At 48.9% G+C, this 18,831-nt stretch overlaps 1 protein-coding gene across 6 annotated transcripts; it reads right to left on the minus strand.

Moving 5' to 3' along the window:
- Positions 1-1,377: 1,377 nt before the first annotated feature.
- Positions 1,378-16,487, minus strand: PLAUR (plasminogen activator, urokinase receptor). Of its 6 annotated transcripts, none has more exons than XM_081216512.1 (7): positions 16,273-16,485; positions 14,569-14,679; positions 13,146-13,289; positions 5,943-6,035; positions 5,233-5,367; positions 2,853-2,999; positions 1,380-1,956 (listed from the first exon to the last, which is right to left on the minus strand). In XM_081216512.1, exons 1-7 carry the CDS (start codon positions 16,322-16,324, stop codon positions 1,703-1,705), a joined length of 936 nt encoding a protein of 311 aa, XP_081072638.1. In that variant the 5' UTR covers positions 16,325-16,485; the 3' UTR covers positions 1,380-1,702. The 6 variants fall into 6 exon arrangements, with proteins under 6 accessions (XP_081072641.1, XP_081072638.1, XP_081072637.1 ...); XM_081216511.1 differs by having other exon boundaries at positions 1,381-1,956; positions 5,943-6,095; positions 13,146-13,286; positions 16,273-16,484; XM_081216510.1 differs by having other exon boundaries at positions 1,381-1,956; positions 5,943-6,095; positions 16,273-16,478.
- Positions 16,488-18,831: the final 2,344 nt, after the last annotated feature.

Consider the following 18,831-nt stretch of genomic DNA (forward strand, 5'->3'; position numbering starts at 1 on the left):
CAGTCATGCTCAAGGGGTGGTGATATTGACCCCATCCCTTTAGGCGACCACAGAGACAGTTGGTGATATGTGATTTGAGGAGATCCTAAAAAGAAATCCTGGGCTTTCCTGGTGGCGCAGTTGTTGAGAGTCCGCCTGCCGATGCAGGGGACACGGGTTTGAGCCCTGGTCTGGGAAGATCCCACATGCCGCGGAGCAGTTAGGCCCGTGAGCCATGGCTGCTGAGTCTGCGCGTCCGGAGCCTGTGCTCCGCAACGGGAGAGGCCACAACAGTGAGAGGCCCACGTACCGCCAAAAAAAAAAAAGAAAAGAAATCCTGTCCCTCAGGGGGGGAGGGAAAATTGGGAGTTTGGGATTGACATACACACACTACTATATTCAAAAAAATGGGCTTCCCTGGTGGCACAGTGGTTGAGAGTCCACCTGCCGATGCAAGGGACATGGGTTCATGCCCCGGTCCGGGAAGATCCCACATGCCGCAGAGCGCCTGGGGCCGTGAGCCATGGCCGCTGAGCCTGTGCACCCGGAGCCTGTGCTCCACAACGGGAGAGGCCCCAAGAGTGAGAGGCCCGCGTACCGCAAAAAAAAAAAAAAAGGTAACCAACAAGGACCTACTGTATAGCACAGGGAACTCTGCTCAATATTCTGTAGTAACCTAAATGGAAAAAGAACTTGAAAAAGAATAGATACATGGATATGTATAACTGAATCCCTTTGCTGTACACCTGAAACTAACACAACGTTGTTAATCAGCTATACTCCAATATAAAATAAAAAAATTTTTTTAAAAAGAAAAGAAACCCTGTCCTTCACTTGCTCCCAAATACCACGGAAAATGTCCTTTTTCTTCATCAGTCGTAGGGCTCCAGGGGAACGTAATTTTGTGTCTGTGGGCTTGCCTCAGCGAACCATGGAAAACATGAATTCTGCCATGGTACTCAGTCCCACTGAAATGGTAGTTCTGTCTTTTTCTCAGTTTGTCTGAGGGTATCCTAGGAAATATAGCCCGGCCTTTATCTCCTGCCCCCAGGGCAGCAGGGGAATGCGGTCCAGTCTCTACTCCTCACTGCAGGGCATCCAGGGGTCATCCCTAGTCATTTCCTATCTCAGAGCCCCCTAGGAAATGCAGACATGTCTCCTTAGAACAACAAAGTAGTCTGGACCTTTGGATGTGGGAGAAGAGACTGGAAGGTTAGTGCTTGGGTGAGTGAGTTGGAAGGGTGCATTTGGAGCCCAGAAATAGATGTGGAGGTGGCTTAGGGTGGAAGGCTGCATGGGACAGCTCCCAAGGCTGGGACCTCAAGTGCTTGGGTCCTACAATATGACCCCTAATTCCAGGATCCTGAGGAAAGGTGTCCCCCAGTCATCCTCTCTGGAGAAGGGCAGATCTGGCTTTGTTCACTGATACAAAAATCTTTATTTAAGTACAAAATATTAAATAAAACAAATATTAATTAATAATAATAGCGGCAACAATATTAATATCACAAGAGCTCTCGCCTGCTGGCCCGTAGCCTTCCTCTAGTTTTTCTCCTCTGATTCTCACAGTTCTTTGAGATAGGTGTTTTGGCAGCTGGGAAAACTGAGGCCCAGAGAGGGGAGCACACTGGTCTGAGGTCACACAGCAAGTCAGTAGGGCTGGGAGCTAAGGGAAGGGCAAAGGGGTCCCCTGGATCCAGCCAGGGCAGTGGGATTGTGGGGTTCAGGTGCAGAGGAAAGTACCTCCCCACAGTCTGGCAGTCATAAGCAGGGTGACAAAGAGGCTGAGGTGGGCAGGGCCAGGCAGGGGGGCACCCCCCGTGTGGGGCTGGGTAACCAGGGCTGGATGGTTACAGCCATTTCCAGTACAGCAAGAGACGCTGAAATGGGTGAGGCTGAAAGCTTCAGCCACATGGAGGCCTTGGCACCAGGAGGGGGCTGCACAGCCTCTTATGGTGTAGCTTGGGTTCCCCAGTCCTGAGGAGAAAGAAGACCATGTGAGACTCCCAGCTCTCGGGCCTGTACTGGGATTCTCACTGGGTACCAGTGAGAATACTGGTACCCAGTGAGAATTACCCAGGTAGAATACTACCCCGTGGTGGGTATCCCCGGAGAAAGCAGCAGTTCTAAGTGTGGTCCTGGGACCCCTGGGGTTCCTTCCCTCAGACCCTTCCAGGGGATCTGTGAAGTCAAACTTATTCTTGTAATAATGCTAAAACCTCATTTGCCTTTTCTTGCTTCCACAAATGTTTTTTGCTCTCACAAGGGGTTTCCTAGAAACCCTAGGACATGTGATCTTGCAACAGACTGAATGCAGAAGCAGATATGAGGGTCCAGCTGTCTTCTATTAAGCCAGATATTAAAAAGATTGCAAAACGGTAGAACAAGGCCAGTCTTCTCGTTCAGTTTTTTCATTTTGGAAAATGTCTCCTTTTTTCTTTCATAAAAATATGTCCACATGTCGTGAGTTTTCAACGGTTCTTTTAAAATGAACAAATACTATAGATATGACTGACGTAAGCAGTAGTTTTTAAGAGCGTGAAGGAATTTTGAGAGCCCAAAGTTTGAGAACCTCTGGAATAAAGGAACCTGCCCAGAACTTCACAGGAGAGGATCCTGGGAGGTCCACCGGAAGTCACACCCACCCACGGAAGTCCCACCCCCAAAGAAATCCACATTTCTGTGGCCCAAGTATACATTTCCTAATGAACAAGTCCTAATTTCTTACTGCGCTTTGCACCCTCCTGAAGGAAGTCCCACCTTCTCCAACAGGATGATCCACCTCAGTTAAGTCCAGCTTCATGGGAAGTTACCTCTTGCAGAACCCCCCATCCACCCCATAAGTATCCTCTCCCAGCCTCCTAATGGCTCACCATTAGTGCCAGTGGCTTCCAGACATTGATTCATGGGGCCTCGGCAGTCAGTGAGGGAAGTCTCTTCGGAGGAACATCCATAGGTGCTGTTCCCCTCACAGCTGTAACACTGGAAGCCGTTCAGTGGCAGGTTTTGAAGCTCCAGGACTTGGAAGAAGACCAAGTGACACAGAAACCAAAGAAATTAGCATGAGCGGTTCACAGCATTACATCCCCAGGACTCCCAACTCTCAGCCCTAGATGTCGTGGAGCCCTCTTGTGGTCAGTCATTGGAACAGCATGCTCTTCTTGGGGGGGGCGGTTCTCTAGGGCCTGCGAGAGAAATTCCAACCCTCAGCTCTCCACGAGCTCCCACCTGCCTAGACACAGGGTAAGACGAAACAGTCCTTGCCCTCAGAGAACTTACGATTTAGAGCTACACTGTCCCATATGGTAGCCACTAGCCACATGTGGTTGTTTACATTGACATTGAAATTAATATTAAATAATAAAAAATTATTGCTTATGTCAGTCATATCTATAGGTATTTACTGCATTAGAAATGAAAACCAAGAGACTTTAAAAATGTATTTGTTCATTTTAAAAGAACAATTGAAAACTCACGACATGTGGACATATTTTTATGAAAGAAAAAAAGAAAAAGGAGACATTTTCCAAGTATCAAGTGCTCAAAAGCCATATATAGTAGAGGCTGCCATATCCGACAGTACAGATACAGAACATTTCCATCACCATGGAAAGTCCTGTTGGACAGTAGTGATTTATAGAGACAGAATAACACAAAGGATCTAGATTATACTGAAGGGCACAGTTAGGGAAACTTTCCCTGAGGACAATGCTTTAAAGCTGAGACCTAACGAATCAGAAGTAGCCAGCCAGGTGAACTCCTGGGGGAGAGGTGTTCCTGGTGGAGGGTGCTGCATGTGCAAAGGCCATGAGACAGACACATGCTGGATTAGAGAGGGCATAGTAGAGTCTTTGCATTTCATTCTAAAAGCAAGGGGAAAGGGGCTTCCCTGGTGGCGCAGTGGTTAAGAGTCCGCCTGCCGATGCAGGGGACGTGGGTTCGTGCCCCGGTCTGGGAAGATCCCACGTGCAGCGGAGCAGCTGGGCCCGTGAGCCATGGCCAGTGGGCCTGCGCGTCCGGAGCCTGTGCTCCACAACGGGAGAGGCCACAACAGTGAGAGGCCCGCGTACCGCCAAAAAAATAAAAAATAAAATAAAATAAAAGCAAGGGGAAGGCATTGAAGTGATTGAGGAAGAGTGACATGATTTGATTTACATTAAACTGTTGGTGGGAATGTAAACTGACACAGCCACTATGGAAAACAGTATGCAGGTTCCTTAAACTAAAAATAGAACTACCATATGACCCAGCAATCCCACTACTGGGCCTATACTCTGAGAAAACCATAATTCAACAAGAGACATGCACCACAATATTCACTGCAGCACTATTTACAATAGCCAGGACATGGAACCAACCTAAATGTCCATCGACAGATGAATGGATAAAGAAGATGTGGCACATATATACAATGGAATATTACTCAGTCATAAAAAGAAACGAAACTGAGTTATTTGTAGTGAGGTAGATGGACCTAGAGTCTGTCATACAGAGTGAAGTAAGTCAGAAAGAGAAAGACAAATACCATATGCTAACGCATATATATGGAATTAAAAAAAATGGCACTGATGAACCTAGTGGCGGGGCAGGAATAAAGATGTAGACATAGAGAATGGACTTGATGCCATGGGGTGGGAAGGCGGAGCTGGGGCAAAGTGAGAGTAGCATCGACGTATATACACTACCGAATGTAAAATAGTTGGCTGGTGGGAAAACAGAAGCATAGCACAGGGAGATCAGCTCAGTGCTTTGCGATGACCTAGAGGGGTGGGTTAGGGAGGGTGGGAGGGAGGCTCAAGAGGGAGGGGATATGGGGACACGTGTATGCATATGGCTGATTCGCCTTGTTGTGCAACAGAAACTAACACGGTATTGTGAAGCAATTATACTCCAATGAAGATCTATTAAAAAAAAAATCACTCTTGCTGCTGTGTTTAACATTGGCTGTAGGGTAGCAGGAGGACCAGCAAGGTCATTGCAACAATCTAGGTGAGAGGCCATGGTGGCTTGCACCAGGATGGTGAGCAGTGAAAGGATTCAAGAGGATATAGAAGCATAAAGCACAGGTCTTGGTGAAGCTTTGATAGTTTCATTGAATTCCCACAGAATCCTTCTTTGAGAAAGGGCTTGATAGGTCCACTTTTCAGAGAAGGAAACAGAGAGGAGGGGTTTCCCTTCAAGCAAGCAGCAGTCAGCCTGAGTGCACCTCCCCACACCAATCCCGGGCCTCATGCCGGGTCCCCTGCCCCTTACCTGGCCCCCCATTGCATTTGGTGGTGTTGCAGCACCGCAGGAAGTGGAAGGTGCGGTTGTTGTGGAAGCCAGTGGGGCCTGGGCAGCCAGGAAGGTTGCCACAGCCTCGGGAGTGGCGCTCATCCCCTGGACTCTCTGTGGGGGCAGAGGAGGAGGTCAGATTGTTGATGAGGGGCTGAGATTGGATTTGCCCATGGTAGCAGTCCTCTGTCCATCCTCTGTTTCATCCTTCATTATAGGACCCTCATGTTACTGGGAGCAGCCATATATCTAGCCAAAAGACACAATTTCCAGCCTCCATAGGTATAGTCAAGTGGCTAAGTTCTGGTCAACGTGATCTAAGTAGGAAGATTTTATGGGACTTCTAGAAAGGAGACCCTTTACAGAAGGAGGGGTGCCCCCCTTTTGCCCCTTCTTTTCCCCCCTCCTTCTTCCTGGAACTTGGACATGAGGTCTGGAGCTCAGGCAACCATCTTGGACTATGAGGCAATCTTGAGAATGGAAGCAATATGTAAGAAATGAGAAGACATTTGGGTTCCTGGTGACTGTGGAACTGTCCTAGTGGCCCTGGACTTCCCATCACTGGACTTTCTGGGTGAGTACTAACTTTCTACCTTGCTTAAATCCCTGTTATTTGGGGGTTGTTGTTTAGTGCAGCCTTGGGGAGGAACAAAGCAGGGAGGGGGAGTTGCTGGCAGGTTGGGGCTCACCTTCCAGGCTCTGGTGGGTTACCACCTCCAGGCACTGTTCTGCAGGGTTGCGGCATTGCAGGGTCCTGTCCCAGCCCCTCTCACAGCTCAGATCTGACGAGGCACAGGAAGCACATTCGAGGTAACGGCTTTGGGGAAAGGTAGAAACCTGGCCTGTTTGGGGAGGATTAGGAGGGTGAGACTCCGTGGGGAGAGTCCTAGAGACCCACGGTTGTTTCAGGAAATTCTTCTAGTACCAGTGTTTCCTCTTCAGCAACTAGTGGCCTAATTGGATGGGCAGCTTTTGCAGCCAAAACTTCTTCTGCTGGTCCATCAACAGCAAAATTGAGTTCAACAACCCAAAACAATAGCGGGAAACCTGCTACCTCAGCACCTAACCAGAAGCCCGTGGGTTTGACTGGCCTGGCAACATCACCCAAAAGTGGAATAGGTTCCAAAATAGCTTCCAGTAACAGCACTTCACCCACTGTACCACTGAAACCACCTCCACCTCTAACTTTGGGCACAACTGGCCTTAGTCGCTCAGTTAGTTGTGACAATGTTAGCAAAGTAGGTCTTCCCAGTCCAAGTAGTTTAGTTCCAGGAAGCAGCAGCCAACTAAGTGGGAATGGAAATAGTGGGACATCAGGGCCTAGTGGAAGTACCACTAACAAAACCACTTCAGAATCAAGCAGCTCTCCCTCAGCATCCCTTAAAGGTCCAACTTCACAAGAATCACAACTCAATGCCATGAAGTGATTACAGATGGTCAAGAAGAAGGCTGCCCAAAAGAAACTCAAGAAGTAATGTGGCCAAGTAGGTTTTTATATCATATTACCCTAAAGATTAAAATCTTATTATTAAGACATAAACTGTAGTATACTATAATTTAATAAAAATCTTCATAATGAAAAAAAAAAAGGACTCACTTGAGGACTCACTTCAGCATCAATTCTTCCTTATCCCACCCTTCAGCCAATCATCAAGTGCTGCCCATCCACCGCCTGAATCTTTCTAGAATCCATCCCCTCTTTTCCAGCTCCATGACCAGGTCAGACCTCCTTCAATACCAGCTTCCTCCCTGGCCTCCTGGTTTCCATTCTTGCCCTTCCCACCCCAATGCATCCCACACAGCCCTAGAAGAATGTTTCTAATACTCAAATCTGACCCTGCCTCTCCTCTGCTCAACACTCTTCCATGGGTCCCCAGTGCCTTCAGAATAAAATCCAAGAAACTCAGTGTGGCTTTCAAGTTCCATCAAAGACTGGGTCCTGGTCACCTTTCCTGCCTCATCTCCCTCCACCAGCCCCTCAGACTCTACACCGGTTTTCCTCAGTCCCCGAGTATACATGCTGACTCCTGCCCAGCCTTTGCGTCTGCTGTGGTCTTTGCCTAGAACCCTTTCCCTGCTCCTTATTTTCCCTATCTCCTACTCATTCTTCAGAGGCCATCTTCTCCAATTTTGCCTCCTCCAAGAAGCCCTCCTTGACCTCCCAGGCTGGATTAGGTGCCTCTCGGGGCTCCCCAATCCCAGCCCTGCCCACTCTGGGTCATCCCCATGTGGTGACAAGTCTGTTTCCCTCACTGTTTGTTTGTTTGTTTGTTTTTGGCCATGCCACATGGCTTCTGAGATCTTAGTACCCCCACCAGGGATGGAACCTGTGGCCCCTGCAGGGAAGCACAGAGTCCTAACCACTGGACTGCCAGGGAATTCCCTGGTTTTTTTTTTTTTTCACTCTTTTTGTTTGTTTGCTTGCTTGTTTCCTTCTATGGATTCAGTCCCAGGAGGGTAGGGCCAGGGCTGTCTTGGTCATTACTATGTCCCAACACAACCCAGCACAAGGCTGGGGCCAGAGAAGATATTCAATAAATATTTGTTAAATGAATGAATGAATGAACAATTACTTAAAACCCTTCTATTGTTCCCTGTGGTAGCCAGCTTCCAAGATGGCCCCCAGTGATCCCTGCTTCCTGGTATTTGTCCCTTGTGTAGTCCCTTCCCATAAGGAATAGAGCTGACCTGTGGAACCAATAAGATACTGTGGAAATGATGGTGTGTGACTTCTGTGTTAGATCACACAAGACACTGAGATTTCTTCCTGGCTCTCTCTTGGATCACCTGCTCTGGGGGAAGCCAGCTGCCATGTTGTAAGGACACTCAAGCAGCCCCACCGTGAGGTCTACATGGTGAGGAACTGAGACTTCTGCCAAAGCCAGGGGAGCTGATCATCCATGTGAATGAAGCTACCCTGGGCGCCTTCAGATGACTGCAGCCCACTGTCATCTTGACTACGACATAATGTAAGATGCAGAACCGCCTAGCTAAGCCACTCCCAGGATCAGGACCTTCAAAAACTTTGTGAAATAATACATGCTTACTTTTGTTTTAAGCTTTGGGGTAATCTGTAATGCAGCAATAGATATTTAATACACTACCCAATCATGTCAGAGGTCAAAGCCTCATTTGACTGATCTGTGATAAACTTGCCTCTCACATGGACCTTCCAGTCCAGGCCAAGTGGATGAGTTACTTTTCCCTGGAAACACCAGAGTCATCCCTCTGCCTAGGCCTTGGCTCACACCATTCCCAAGCCTGGCATGCCCTTCTCTTCGTGACCCCAGATATCCAAGTTTGAGTTTGGGCCAAGTCTTAGAGAAATTAGAGGGCTGTCTCAGCCAAGGCTCTCAACTGGCAGGTCAGCAGCTGTAATTGGGTGAATCACTTACCTCCAAAGCCAGATCTTCTCCACCCTCTCCCAAAAGAAAAATAACTAAAAGGCTGACAACCCACATCTTCTAATATGAACCACCATGAAAATGAAAACACGAACTGCCATCACTGCCAAAATAGCTGTCTCATACCACCCATGGGTCTCCTTTGTGAGCTCTTCTTCTTATGTCACTCTTCTAAATGTGGGTGATCCTCAGGCTCTGTCTTAGGCCCTTTTTTCATTTCTCATGGTACACACTCTCTCCCATAGGATGTTATCCATTGACACAGTTTTATCTCCACCTATCTGCTGGGAACTCAGAAATCTCTCTCCAGGTAAGACTTCTCTCCGAGCTCCATACCTGTATACCCAACGGCCTCCTGGAGGTCCCCTGGCTGTCCATCAAACACCTGAATCTCTACCTGCCCCTAACAAGACTCTCCATCTTCTCCAAACTGCTTCTTCTCCTGAATTCCACGTCTCTGAGATGGCCCCATCTGGCCCCCCAGGGTAGAATCCTGGCAGACTCCTTGATCCTCCATATCTAGGCACCCATCTGATACTTCTACTGCCCTGTCTTCTGGTTCTGTAATCCTTTTGCTCTACTGTTTCTGATCTCCAGTAAGTACATCTATTGAGTTCTTAATTTTAGTTCCTTTTCTTTTTTTTTCTTAGTTCCTGTTCTTATTTCTGTTGGAATCATTTTAAAAATGGTTTCCAGATTTCTGCTAAAAAGTAACGTTTCCTCTATTTTCTTGAATATATTGATCATAGCTCTTTTAAAGTTCCCCTGTCTAATAACTCCAATATCTGATTCATGACAAGTCTGTTTCTATTGTGGGATTTTTCTCTTGGTTTCTGGTCAGTTGGTCCTTTCTGTTTTCTTCAGGATACCTTGTAGGTTTTGACTAGATGCCAGACACAGACGACTATTTGTAAAGGCTCTAGATGATGTTATCTTCTGCCAGAGAGGATTAGGTTTTCTTTCTGTCGAAGATCCGATGTAGGCATTTTTAGGGCTGGTCAATTTCAGTTTTGCCCTTACTCCTAGGATGTGGTCTCAGGGGAAAGCCTGAGACCTCTCTTTCCAACCTGGCAACTTCGGTCCCCCAGCGTCATATGCCTGCTGGAATTCCTGCTCAGTTCTGTAGCTTCCCAGATACTATTTTCTGTAGAGTTCCTTGGAGTCTCACCCTATGCATGTACGGCTTGCCAATGACTTGAAGGAAATTTGCAGATCTGGGGACTCCTTTTTCTGTAGTTCCATGCATTCCAGGATTTTACTTCTCATTTTCCAGACACTCTGGCAACCCCAGACTCCAACCTCTGTCTTGTCAGCCTAGCGACGATCTATTTGCATTCTAGTTCCCTTCCAGAGCAGTGAATTGGCAAGTGCACTCAAGGAAAAAGCCAGCTTGTCTGTGGAATTCGACTTCTGTGCTTCCCTTATTTCGAAGATTGGAGCACCTCAACTTCCTCTCTTCATTTGCTTGTTCTTGAGTGACTTTAATAATTGTTTATAATGTGTCCAGCTTTTATAACTGTCATTGACAGGGGGGTTGGTCTGATACAGGTGACTCCACATGACCAGAACTGCACAACCATCCCTACATCTAATCTATCATCACCTTCTGCTCATCTACCTGCTAAATAGCTCTTAAATCCATCCACTTCTCTCCATTTGCACAGCAGACAGACACTCTCTTCTTCTTCTTCTTCTTTTTTTTTTGGCTGCACCACGCGGCATGCAGGATCTTAGTTCCCCCACCAGGGAATGAACCCGCGTCCCCTGCAGTGGAAGCACGGAGTCTAACCACTGGACCGCCAGGGAAGTCCCTACACTCTCTTCTTTATCTGGACAACCTCACGCAGCTCCAAGTTGGTTTCCCCTCATCTACCTTCCCTCCATCCTTCCTTCCCTCCAATCTCTCTTCCACTCTGAGGTCAGAATAACGTGTCAAAAAATACAAATCTGAGGGCTTCCCTGGTGGCGCAGTGGTTGAGAGTCCGCCTGCCGATGCAGGGGACACGGGTTCGTGCCCCGGTCCGGGAAGGTCCCACATGCCGCGGAGCGGCTGGGCCCGTGAGCCATGGCCGCTGAGCCTGCACATCTGGAGCCTGTGCTCTGCAACGGGAGAGGCCACAACAGTGAGAGGCCCGCGTACCGCAAAAAAAAAAAAAAAAAAAAAACGAATCTGATAGTGATGCTCTGTTTGAAACCCTTTCATGACCTCCCAGTGTTCCCCAGATGAAGTCTATATGCCCCACCATTGCCTAGAAGGCCCTGTATAATGTGACCTTGCCAATTTCAGCAGTTCCTCTTGCCCCATCTCGTCCTTCTTCCAGCCATGCTACTTTCACCCTCCTCTGGGCCTCTATATCTGTTGCTCCCTCTGTCTGGAAAACCCTTTCTACTGTCTTTTTCACAGTCTGACTCCTATTCATCCCTCAAGATCCAGCTTAGCTGTTGCTTCCTGTATAGGAAACCTTCCCTGACCTGAGTCAAGTATCTCTTCTAGGGTCTTACAGCCCCTACTCTTACTTATCTCAGCCCTGGTCACTCTGGCCTCTGTTTCCCCTATCTCAGCCCTGACAATTCTGGACTATGCTTCCCTATTACAGCTCTGACCTCTCTGGTCTGTTTCCCCTATCATGGTCCTGACTCCTTTGCATGTGCTTCCGCATCCCAGCTGCGACTAATCAGGGCAGTCACCGTCAGGTAATGGGTCTGTCTGCCTCACCCAGCCCCACCCACATACACATACACACTAGACTATGAGCCCCACGGGGGCAGGGCCCAAGGCCATCTTGGTCACTCCTGTGTCCCCAGTATCACAGAAGAACAGGATGTGGTTTAACCAACTATTCTAGTCATCACAAGCAGGGTAAAATGGCATTAGATATGGGGCTGATAGGGACTTCCTTGGCGGTCCAGTGATTAAGACTGTGCACTTCCGATGCAGGTGGCATGGGTTTGATCCCTGGTCAGGGAACTAAGATCCTACATGCTGCGTGGCACGGCCAAAAAGATAAAAGGGGGGAAGCTGATATAGATATATTAGTTATTGAATTACTGAATTGATGGCTGCTGCCCAAGAGGACCCCTGACCGCTCCCAACCCTCTCTGTATTTTATTTTTGGGGGCACACTGCATAGCTTGTGGGATCTCAGTTCCCCGACCAGGGATTGAACCTGGGTCACGGCAGTAAAAGCCCGGAATCCTAACCACTAGGCCACCAGGGAACTCCCTGCAAACCTGTCTTTAGAACTCTCATGTCCTCAAGATCCACTAAAGGGGTAACACCAGGCCCAGCAAGCAGCCTCCAGTTCTGACTGGTCAATATTATTCTGTGGCACTGACCAATATTGTTAAATATTTTCACTATTATCTCTGATTACAAGTATTATTTAGACTCAATTACAAGTGCTTTCCTTCAGCACATCTAACAGAGAGGAAGCCGGCATCCTCTCTTGTCATTTCCTTGAAGATAAACATCTGATTCAGTCCCCACCAACAGATGAAAGTTGGAGGTCAGGATAAATGAAAATCTAGTGGAATCAGGATGGATGAAGAACAAGGAAACAAACCCAGTGCAGAGGCATGTGCTCTGCTTCTGACGTCATTGTGACTAGACTGGCCTTAACCCATTTCCTTCCTCACCAGGGCCAGGAAGAGGAATCTCTGTCTGACTGTGCACCATGGGTCCATTCGCTCCCCACCTCTCCTCTGCTGTGAGAACTCGGGGAATGTGAGCCTTTCTAAGTCTTTTTCTTATGCCGACCAGAGCCTAAAGGCATGAAACCCAACAAAAAGCCTTATGGACGTTTCTTCACATTCTTATTTGTTGCCCAACTTATGAATCATTGATTCTAGGGAACTTTCCAAACCCACGGCAGCCTGTCTGATTCCCTGCTATTTTGACTTCCTTTAAGAACTCTGAGTCTTTGGTATCTCCGGTCTTTGTATCCCTTGCTGAGCATCTATTGCTTGAATCATCTCCTGTCCCATGAAAAAAATTACATGGCAAAACATCAGTGAGATACCTCACCCACCTCTCAAGTGGGTGTGTGTGTGTGCGTGGCTTCTTAAAGGCAGGTGTTGCATCTTATAAATAACAACCACACACACACATATACACACACACCCACAAACACATATGAGATGGGGTAGGATTAGGGATGGGATGTGTTTGTAGATGGGAGCGGGATTGCGGACAGTTGAGATGAGATGGGGTTCATTAGGGGATAGGATGAGAGATGTCTTTGGAAGGAGGATGGGTTTGAGTTGGAGCGTGTTGAGGATAAAATGAAGTTGGGGACGGGATTGGAGGTGAGGTTGAGTTGGGGTAGGAGCCAGGCTGGAGATGTGTTTAGGATAAGGAAAGGTTTGGGCCGGGGTAAGGCATGGAGCTGGGGTTGGGGTGGCCTAGGATGAGGGATAGGACCAGGATGATGATGGAGGTTGAGCTGGGGATGGTTTGGGGTTGGGGATGGTGAGGGCTGCCCTACTCACCAGGACTGGGCTTGTTGCACACGTCTGACCCACACACGGTCTCTGTCAGGGTGATGATCTGCATGCCAGTCCGATAGCTCATGGTCCTGTTGGTCTTTTCTGGGTGGGTACAGCCTCTCTCCACCACCTCCAGCGCATCACCTTCTATGAGGAATGTCTCATTGTCACCCCAGAGGCTCCCCTGGGCCCAAACAGCCTCTGACACTCCTGGTTATAAGGTCACCCGCTCCCAGGGCTGATCCCCACCAGGCCTCTCTTCTTGCTTGAGTCCAGCTCTCTTTTTTCCAGAGTTATGCACCCTCTCCCCAACCCCCTACACTGGAAGCCTACTTTCTTTTAGTGATAACACTATCCCTGGGACCTTCTGGATCCATCCACCCCCTCCCTCCCAGCTTGGTGATCTTAGCAGGGAGATGCCTCTGATAGGAATCTTTAAAGGAAAATGCTTCGAGCTTACCAAAAAGTATAAGAGAATGGTATAATAAATACTGTGGCTCCATCCCCGAACTTGATAAAATATTAGCATTTTGCTATATTTGTTTCAGATATTTTTTAAAAAAGAAACCAAGTTTCAAAGACAGTTAAAGCCTCCTGGTTACCTCCCTCCCTCAAATCCCACTTCCCTTATGCTCTGTCCAGAGGCAACCACAGGTGTAGGTAATTCTAACACCTCTGTATGCAGAATATATATTATTGTTTATTTGTATACCGTTTATGTATTTTGATTGTTAGATACTATTTCTATTAAAAGGTGTCAAACTCTGCAACATGCTTTTTTTTTTCTTTCAACCTTACATTTTTGAGATGTACCCAGGTTAATACCTGCAGCCCTAGTGCCTTCATTTGAGCTGCTGTGGGGTATCATGCGTGATTATACTGGAAGGTTTTTCCTCTGCTGACGACTGACTTCAGTCTTTCCAGTTTTCCATATCACAAACATTAGGGCTAAGAACATTCTTTGACATGTGTCTCTGGGTAAGTGTGGCCAAGGTTCTCTGGGGTCTCTACATTCCTAGAAGTCCAACTGCTTGTGTAGGTTATGTTCATCTTTAACCAGATATTGCCTATTGCCACGTCGCTCTGTTTGGTGGATACACTAATTTACCCCCCTAACAGCAAAGCCCGCAGCTCCACATCCTCATCGACCTCAGTATTGTCAGATTTTTCTTTTTTTTCTTTTCTTTTTTGCTGCGCCAAGTGGTATGCCGGATCTTAGTTCCCCAAGCAGGGATCGAACCCGTGCCCCCTGCATTGGGAGCGCAGAGTCTTAATTACTGGACTTCCAGGGAAGTCCCTGTCAGATTTTTAAATGCTTGTCCATCTGGGGGCTTGTAACCGGTCTCCGTGTCTTTTTCATGCGTATTTCCCCGACTGCTCATGAAATAAGGTTTCTTTGTCACTCCCGTTCCCTGCTCCAGCTCACCTTCCCATATGCGCAGGACCGTGGTCCTGCAGAGGTCCTGGCCGGGGGCACACTCTTCCACCCTGCAGGTCCCGGTACTCTTACACAGCATGCACCGCAGGCCCCAGGAGGCTGGGGGCAGAGGGGGGGAGAGGAGAGGTGTTATCGCTCCGCGCCAGGATCCCGCTCTCGCCCCCTTAAGCCCCAATACCTGGACCAAGTCTACAGGCCATGTGCACTCAGGTTCGGGCTCCACTTTTGCCCGCCGCTGGGTTCCAAGGCTGGTTTCCAGCTATACCATCTTTAGGCCAACGTTCTATCTCCATCCTCTACCCTAAAGTTCTTTCTCCGTCCATAGGTCCTTCCTAAGTCCAGCCCTCGCTCGCTTTCCCTTTAATTCTCTCTGAGCGCCGGGCCCATCCTGAAACTCCGACCCCCCACCTCTCCGCGGGTGTGGACGTTCTAGCCCGGCTCCCAATTAGGTCCTTTCCTCCACCCCGCCCGCCTCGGCCTACTCCGCCTCGCGAGCTCTCCTAGGGGTGTTCTAGCCTCACCAACTCCAGCCAGTCTTTATGTTCTACCCCCGTTCCCGGTGCCCTCCACTAATGCCCACTGGCTCTCCTCCCCTCCGTAGCCTCTCCCCAGCGTTCTCTCTCCTCACCCAACAGTCCACACCGAGCTTCTAACTCCGCGCATCAGCCGTGCGGAGATGCTAACCCCACTACTACTGTGGCCTCCCCAGAAGTTCTCCCGCCTCCCATTAGCTGCTCCGGAACTGCTAGCCCCTCCCACTGCCCCACCCCGACGTCCTGGCCCCGCCCACTAGCTCCGCCCCAAGGCCTATCCCTGCCCATCACGTCTCCCTTGCGGTCCCTTCCCCGCTCCAAATTCGGAGTCCCCTCCGGAGGGGAGTTACTCATTCTAGGCCTCCCGCGGTCCGGAAAACTTTCCCAGTTATTTATTAGTTACCGAACCATCTCCCAACCCCTACCCCCAGCCCGGCCCTGCCGCGCCCTGACAGCAGTTCCTTCTCAACTTCCTTTCATTTTCCAACCCTTTTTAGATTTTCCAGAGAAAGGAGGTGAGAAGTCTCGTTGGCTAGAGGATAGTGAAAGGGAAGGCGCCTCGAGGGAGGAGCCTTGGGTCCCCGGCCCCCCGCTCTGCGACGCTGAGCCTGACTTTCTTTAGACCTTTTGTTAAATGAGACGCTGTCCTCCCTGTCTTGCAAATGTGTCTGTGTGTGCGTTTGTGTGTGTAGGGGGGAAGGGGAGGATCTGATACAGGGGAGAGGGCTGTAGGAGCCCCCGCGGGTCAGAATCCCACTTACAAGGACTTGATGTGTGACCTCCGACCAGTTAGTTAACATCTCTCTGCCTCAGTTTCTCTGTAAAACGAGGTTGAAATAGTTCCTCCCGCCCAGTTGGAAATTGCAAGGAAGGAGCTTAGAAGAGTGCCTGGACTAAAGAGCGTACTCACTACATGGCGGCTGTTGTTAAGCGCCTTCGCTCAACGAATATTTCCTGAGCGTCTACTGTGTGCCCGGTACCTTGCCGTGTGAAGCTGCAGACAGCAGGAGAATTATTATTTGAGTGTGGGTGGAGGGGCTGCGGACTGAGCCATCCTCCAAGTCATCAGACTCTGAGCTCTCTTCCCCTCCCCTCCCCCCTCCCTTCCCTCCCGTCTGACCCGGTCCCCAGCGCAGAGATTCGGGCACCCAGCCCCTACCTGGAATGCAGGTGTGAGCCAACAGTAGCAGCACCAGCAGCGGGCGGCCCATGTCCGGCGGCGGCTCCTCTCCGCGGTCTCCCTGCACCTCTCAGTCTGGCCCCCGGGAGGAGGGAGTTTTGTGGCCCTGGGGGCTCCTCCCAGACGTTTGCGAAAGAGCGAGTCAGCTCCAGATGCGTGGGTCATCCACCCCCACCCACCTTCCTCACAAACTTCCTTTACCAGGAAGCGCCAGCGAGGGGTAGGGGGGCTCTGACTCACGCTGGCCGTGGACACAGCTGTCCCCAGACTGCCTGGGTGCAAATTCCACTTCTCTCTCTTCCTGCCATGGGACCTTGGGCAAGGGCCCTCACCCCTCGGATTAAAACTTGTCACCATGGGAAATTTGTGGCTGATTATTAGATAATATAGGTCTTTCTTCAGTTTTGTTAGGAAGGATAATGGTATTGTGGTTATATGGGAAAATGTCTTTATCGTTTAGAGCTGCACGCTGAAATATTTGGGGATGAAATAATACAATGTCTCCATTTACCCTAAAACACATCAGCCAAAAAGTAGATATTGCTGTTATGACCATGGTTTTGTGGTTATGTGGAAAACTTTTTCTTATATTTTACAGAGATGCTCAGTGAAATATTTAGAGGTTGAATGTCATCGATGTCTGCATTTACCTTGAAATATTTTAGGAAAAAAGAAAGACAAAAGAGAAAAATAGCTGTATCAATTATATCGAGGTACTTTATATGCCATTCTGTCTCCTCTGTGTTTGTAAACGTTCATAATAAGTTTTTTAAAAGGAAAATAAAGTGCCAAAGGTAAAATAGTCTCTCCCTCCTGGTCAGAGCAATTTAATGCAGTTGAATTAAATGCCTGAAACAGTCACTGGCCCACATGGAGGGCTCAACAATCTCTGTCAACATTTACTGAGGACCTACTTTGTGCCAGGCACTGATCCAGAAGCTGGGGACACAGCAGGAAAGTCCCTGCCCTTGTGACAATAGGGAGTAAATATATGTTATCTAATCTACTGCTGTCAGGCTGTGATAAGTAAAGTGCAGAAAAACAAACCAGATTGAAGGAGGTGCAAGGGTACAAGTGAGGCAAGGTTGGTTTTAGGCCAGGTAATCCAGGAGGGCTTTCCTGAGGAGGTGATATTTGGAGAGAGGCTGAAGGTAGTGAGGGGGGAAGTCCAGGCAGATGGTCCAGGAAGAATTCCAGGGAGAGGAAACTGCCAGTACAAAGACCCTGAGGTGGGAGCAGACCTGATGAGATCTAGGAACAGCAGAGAGGCCAGTGTGGCTGGAACAGTAGTAAGCTATGAGTAAGCAGTAGCTACCTCTACCACTGCAATAATGATTATACTATTGTTATTCTTACAAATGCATCAAAACCTTAAGCTAATCATTTTAAGATAAGGTAAGAAAAATCCCAAAGAAATTCTCTTTTCTAAGAGGTTAAGAGTGTGGGGGCTGACACCAGACTGTGAGGGTTCAAATTTCAGCTATTCAATAGCTGTGCTGCCTTGGGCAGGTTACTTAACCTCTCTGTGCCTCAAGTCCTCTATCTGGAAAGTAAAGCTAAGCGCCTCCCTCCCAGGGCTTGTGGGCTAGCGACAGAAAAGTGTACATCCAAGGCACTTGCACAGTGCCTGGCACATAGCAAGTGCTCAATAAAAAACATCACTGCCATTGTTATTGCTGTTGGACCCAACTCTAGACTCTGGCCCTGTATTTCCTCTCTGGGGGATAGGGATGGAGGTAGAGCTGTCATGAGTCTTAGGATAGCTGTTGTCCTGCTGATGACAGCAGAACAGGACAGCTCCCTAGCTAGGTCACCCTGGGTCAACTGATACCCTCCTTGTCAAGTTTCAGTTTCCTCACGTGGAAAATGGGGTCCCTCTTGGGGCTGGCGTGAAGACTGAATGAGATATTAATGCATATGGGGAGATAGGAAGTCTGGGTGTTGGTCCAAGTAGGCTTGAGACCCAGCTCACCTACTTGCTCCCTGGGCGACCCTGGGCAGACGGCTTCACACCACAGATCTTTGCTTTTCCCAGCATGGATCTGGGGTGGGTGGAGGCATCTCTCAGTGAAAGGTAGGTTCAAATTTGGGATCACATGGAGCTGTGTGGTCTGGCACAACCACCTCCTGGCCAGATGACCTCACTGCTCTGGACCACGATTTTCTCTTTTTAAAATTTATTTATTTATTTATTTATTTATTTTTGGCTGCACTGGGTCTTTGTTGCTGCGCATGGGCTTTCTCTAGTTGCGGCGAGCAGGGGCTACTCTTCGTTGCGGTGTGTGGGCTTCTCATTGCGGTGGCTTCTCTTGTTGCAGAGCACGGGCTCTAGGTGCGTGGGCTTCAGTAGTTGTGGCACGAGGTCTCAGTAGTTATGGCTCATGGGCTCTAGAGTGCAGGCTCAGTAGCTGTGGCGCACGGGCTTAGTTGGTCCGTGGCATGTGGGATCTTCCCGGACCAGGGCTCGAACCCGTGTCTCATGCATTGCCAGGCGGATTCTTAACCACTGTGCCACCAGGGAAGCCCCACAATTTTCTC

This window comes from Mesoplodon bidens, assembly GCF_964165515.1.
Source record: "Mesoplodon bidens genome assembly, chromosome: 18".
Taxonomy (NCBI): Eukaryota; Metazoa; Chordata; class Mammalia; order Artiodactyla; family Ziphiidae; genus Mesoplodon; species Mesoplodon bidens.

Excerpts from the sequence above, each read along its gene's own strand:
- PLAUR (XM_081216510.1), bottom strand. The coding sequence starts at position 16,324 with ATGGGCCGCCCGCTGCTGGTGCTGCTACTGTTGGCTCACACCTGCATT. Across the intron at positions 13,290-14,568 it reads GGTCCTGCGCATATGGGAAG|AAGGTGATGCGCTGGAGGTG; the intron begins GTGAGCTGGAGC and ends CATTCCTCATAG. Across the intron at positions 3,000-5,232 it reads CAAATGCAATGGGGGGCCAG|TCCTGGAGCTTCAAAACCTG; the intron begins GTAAGGGGCAGG and ends TCTTCTTCCAAG.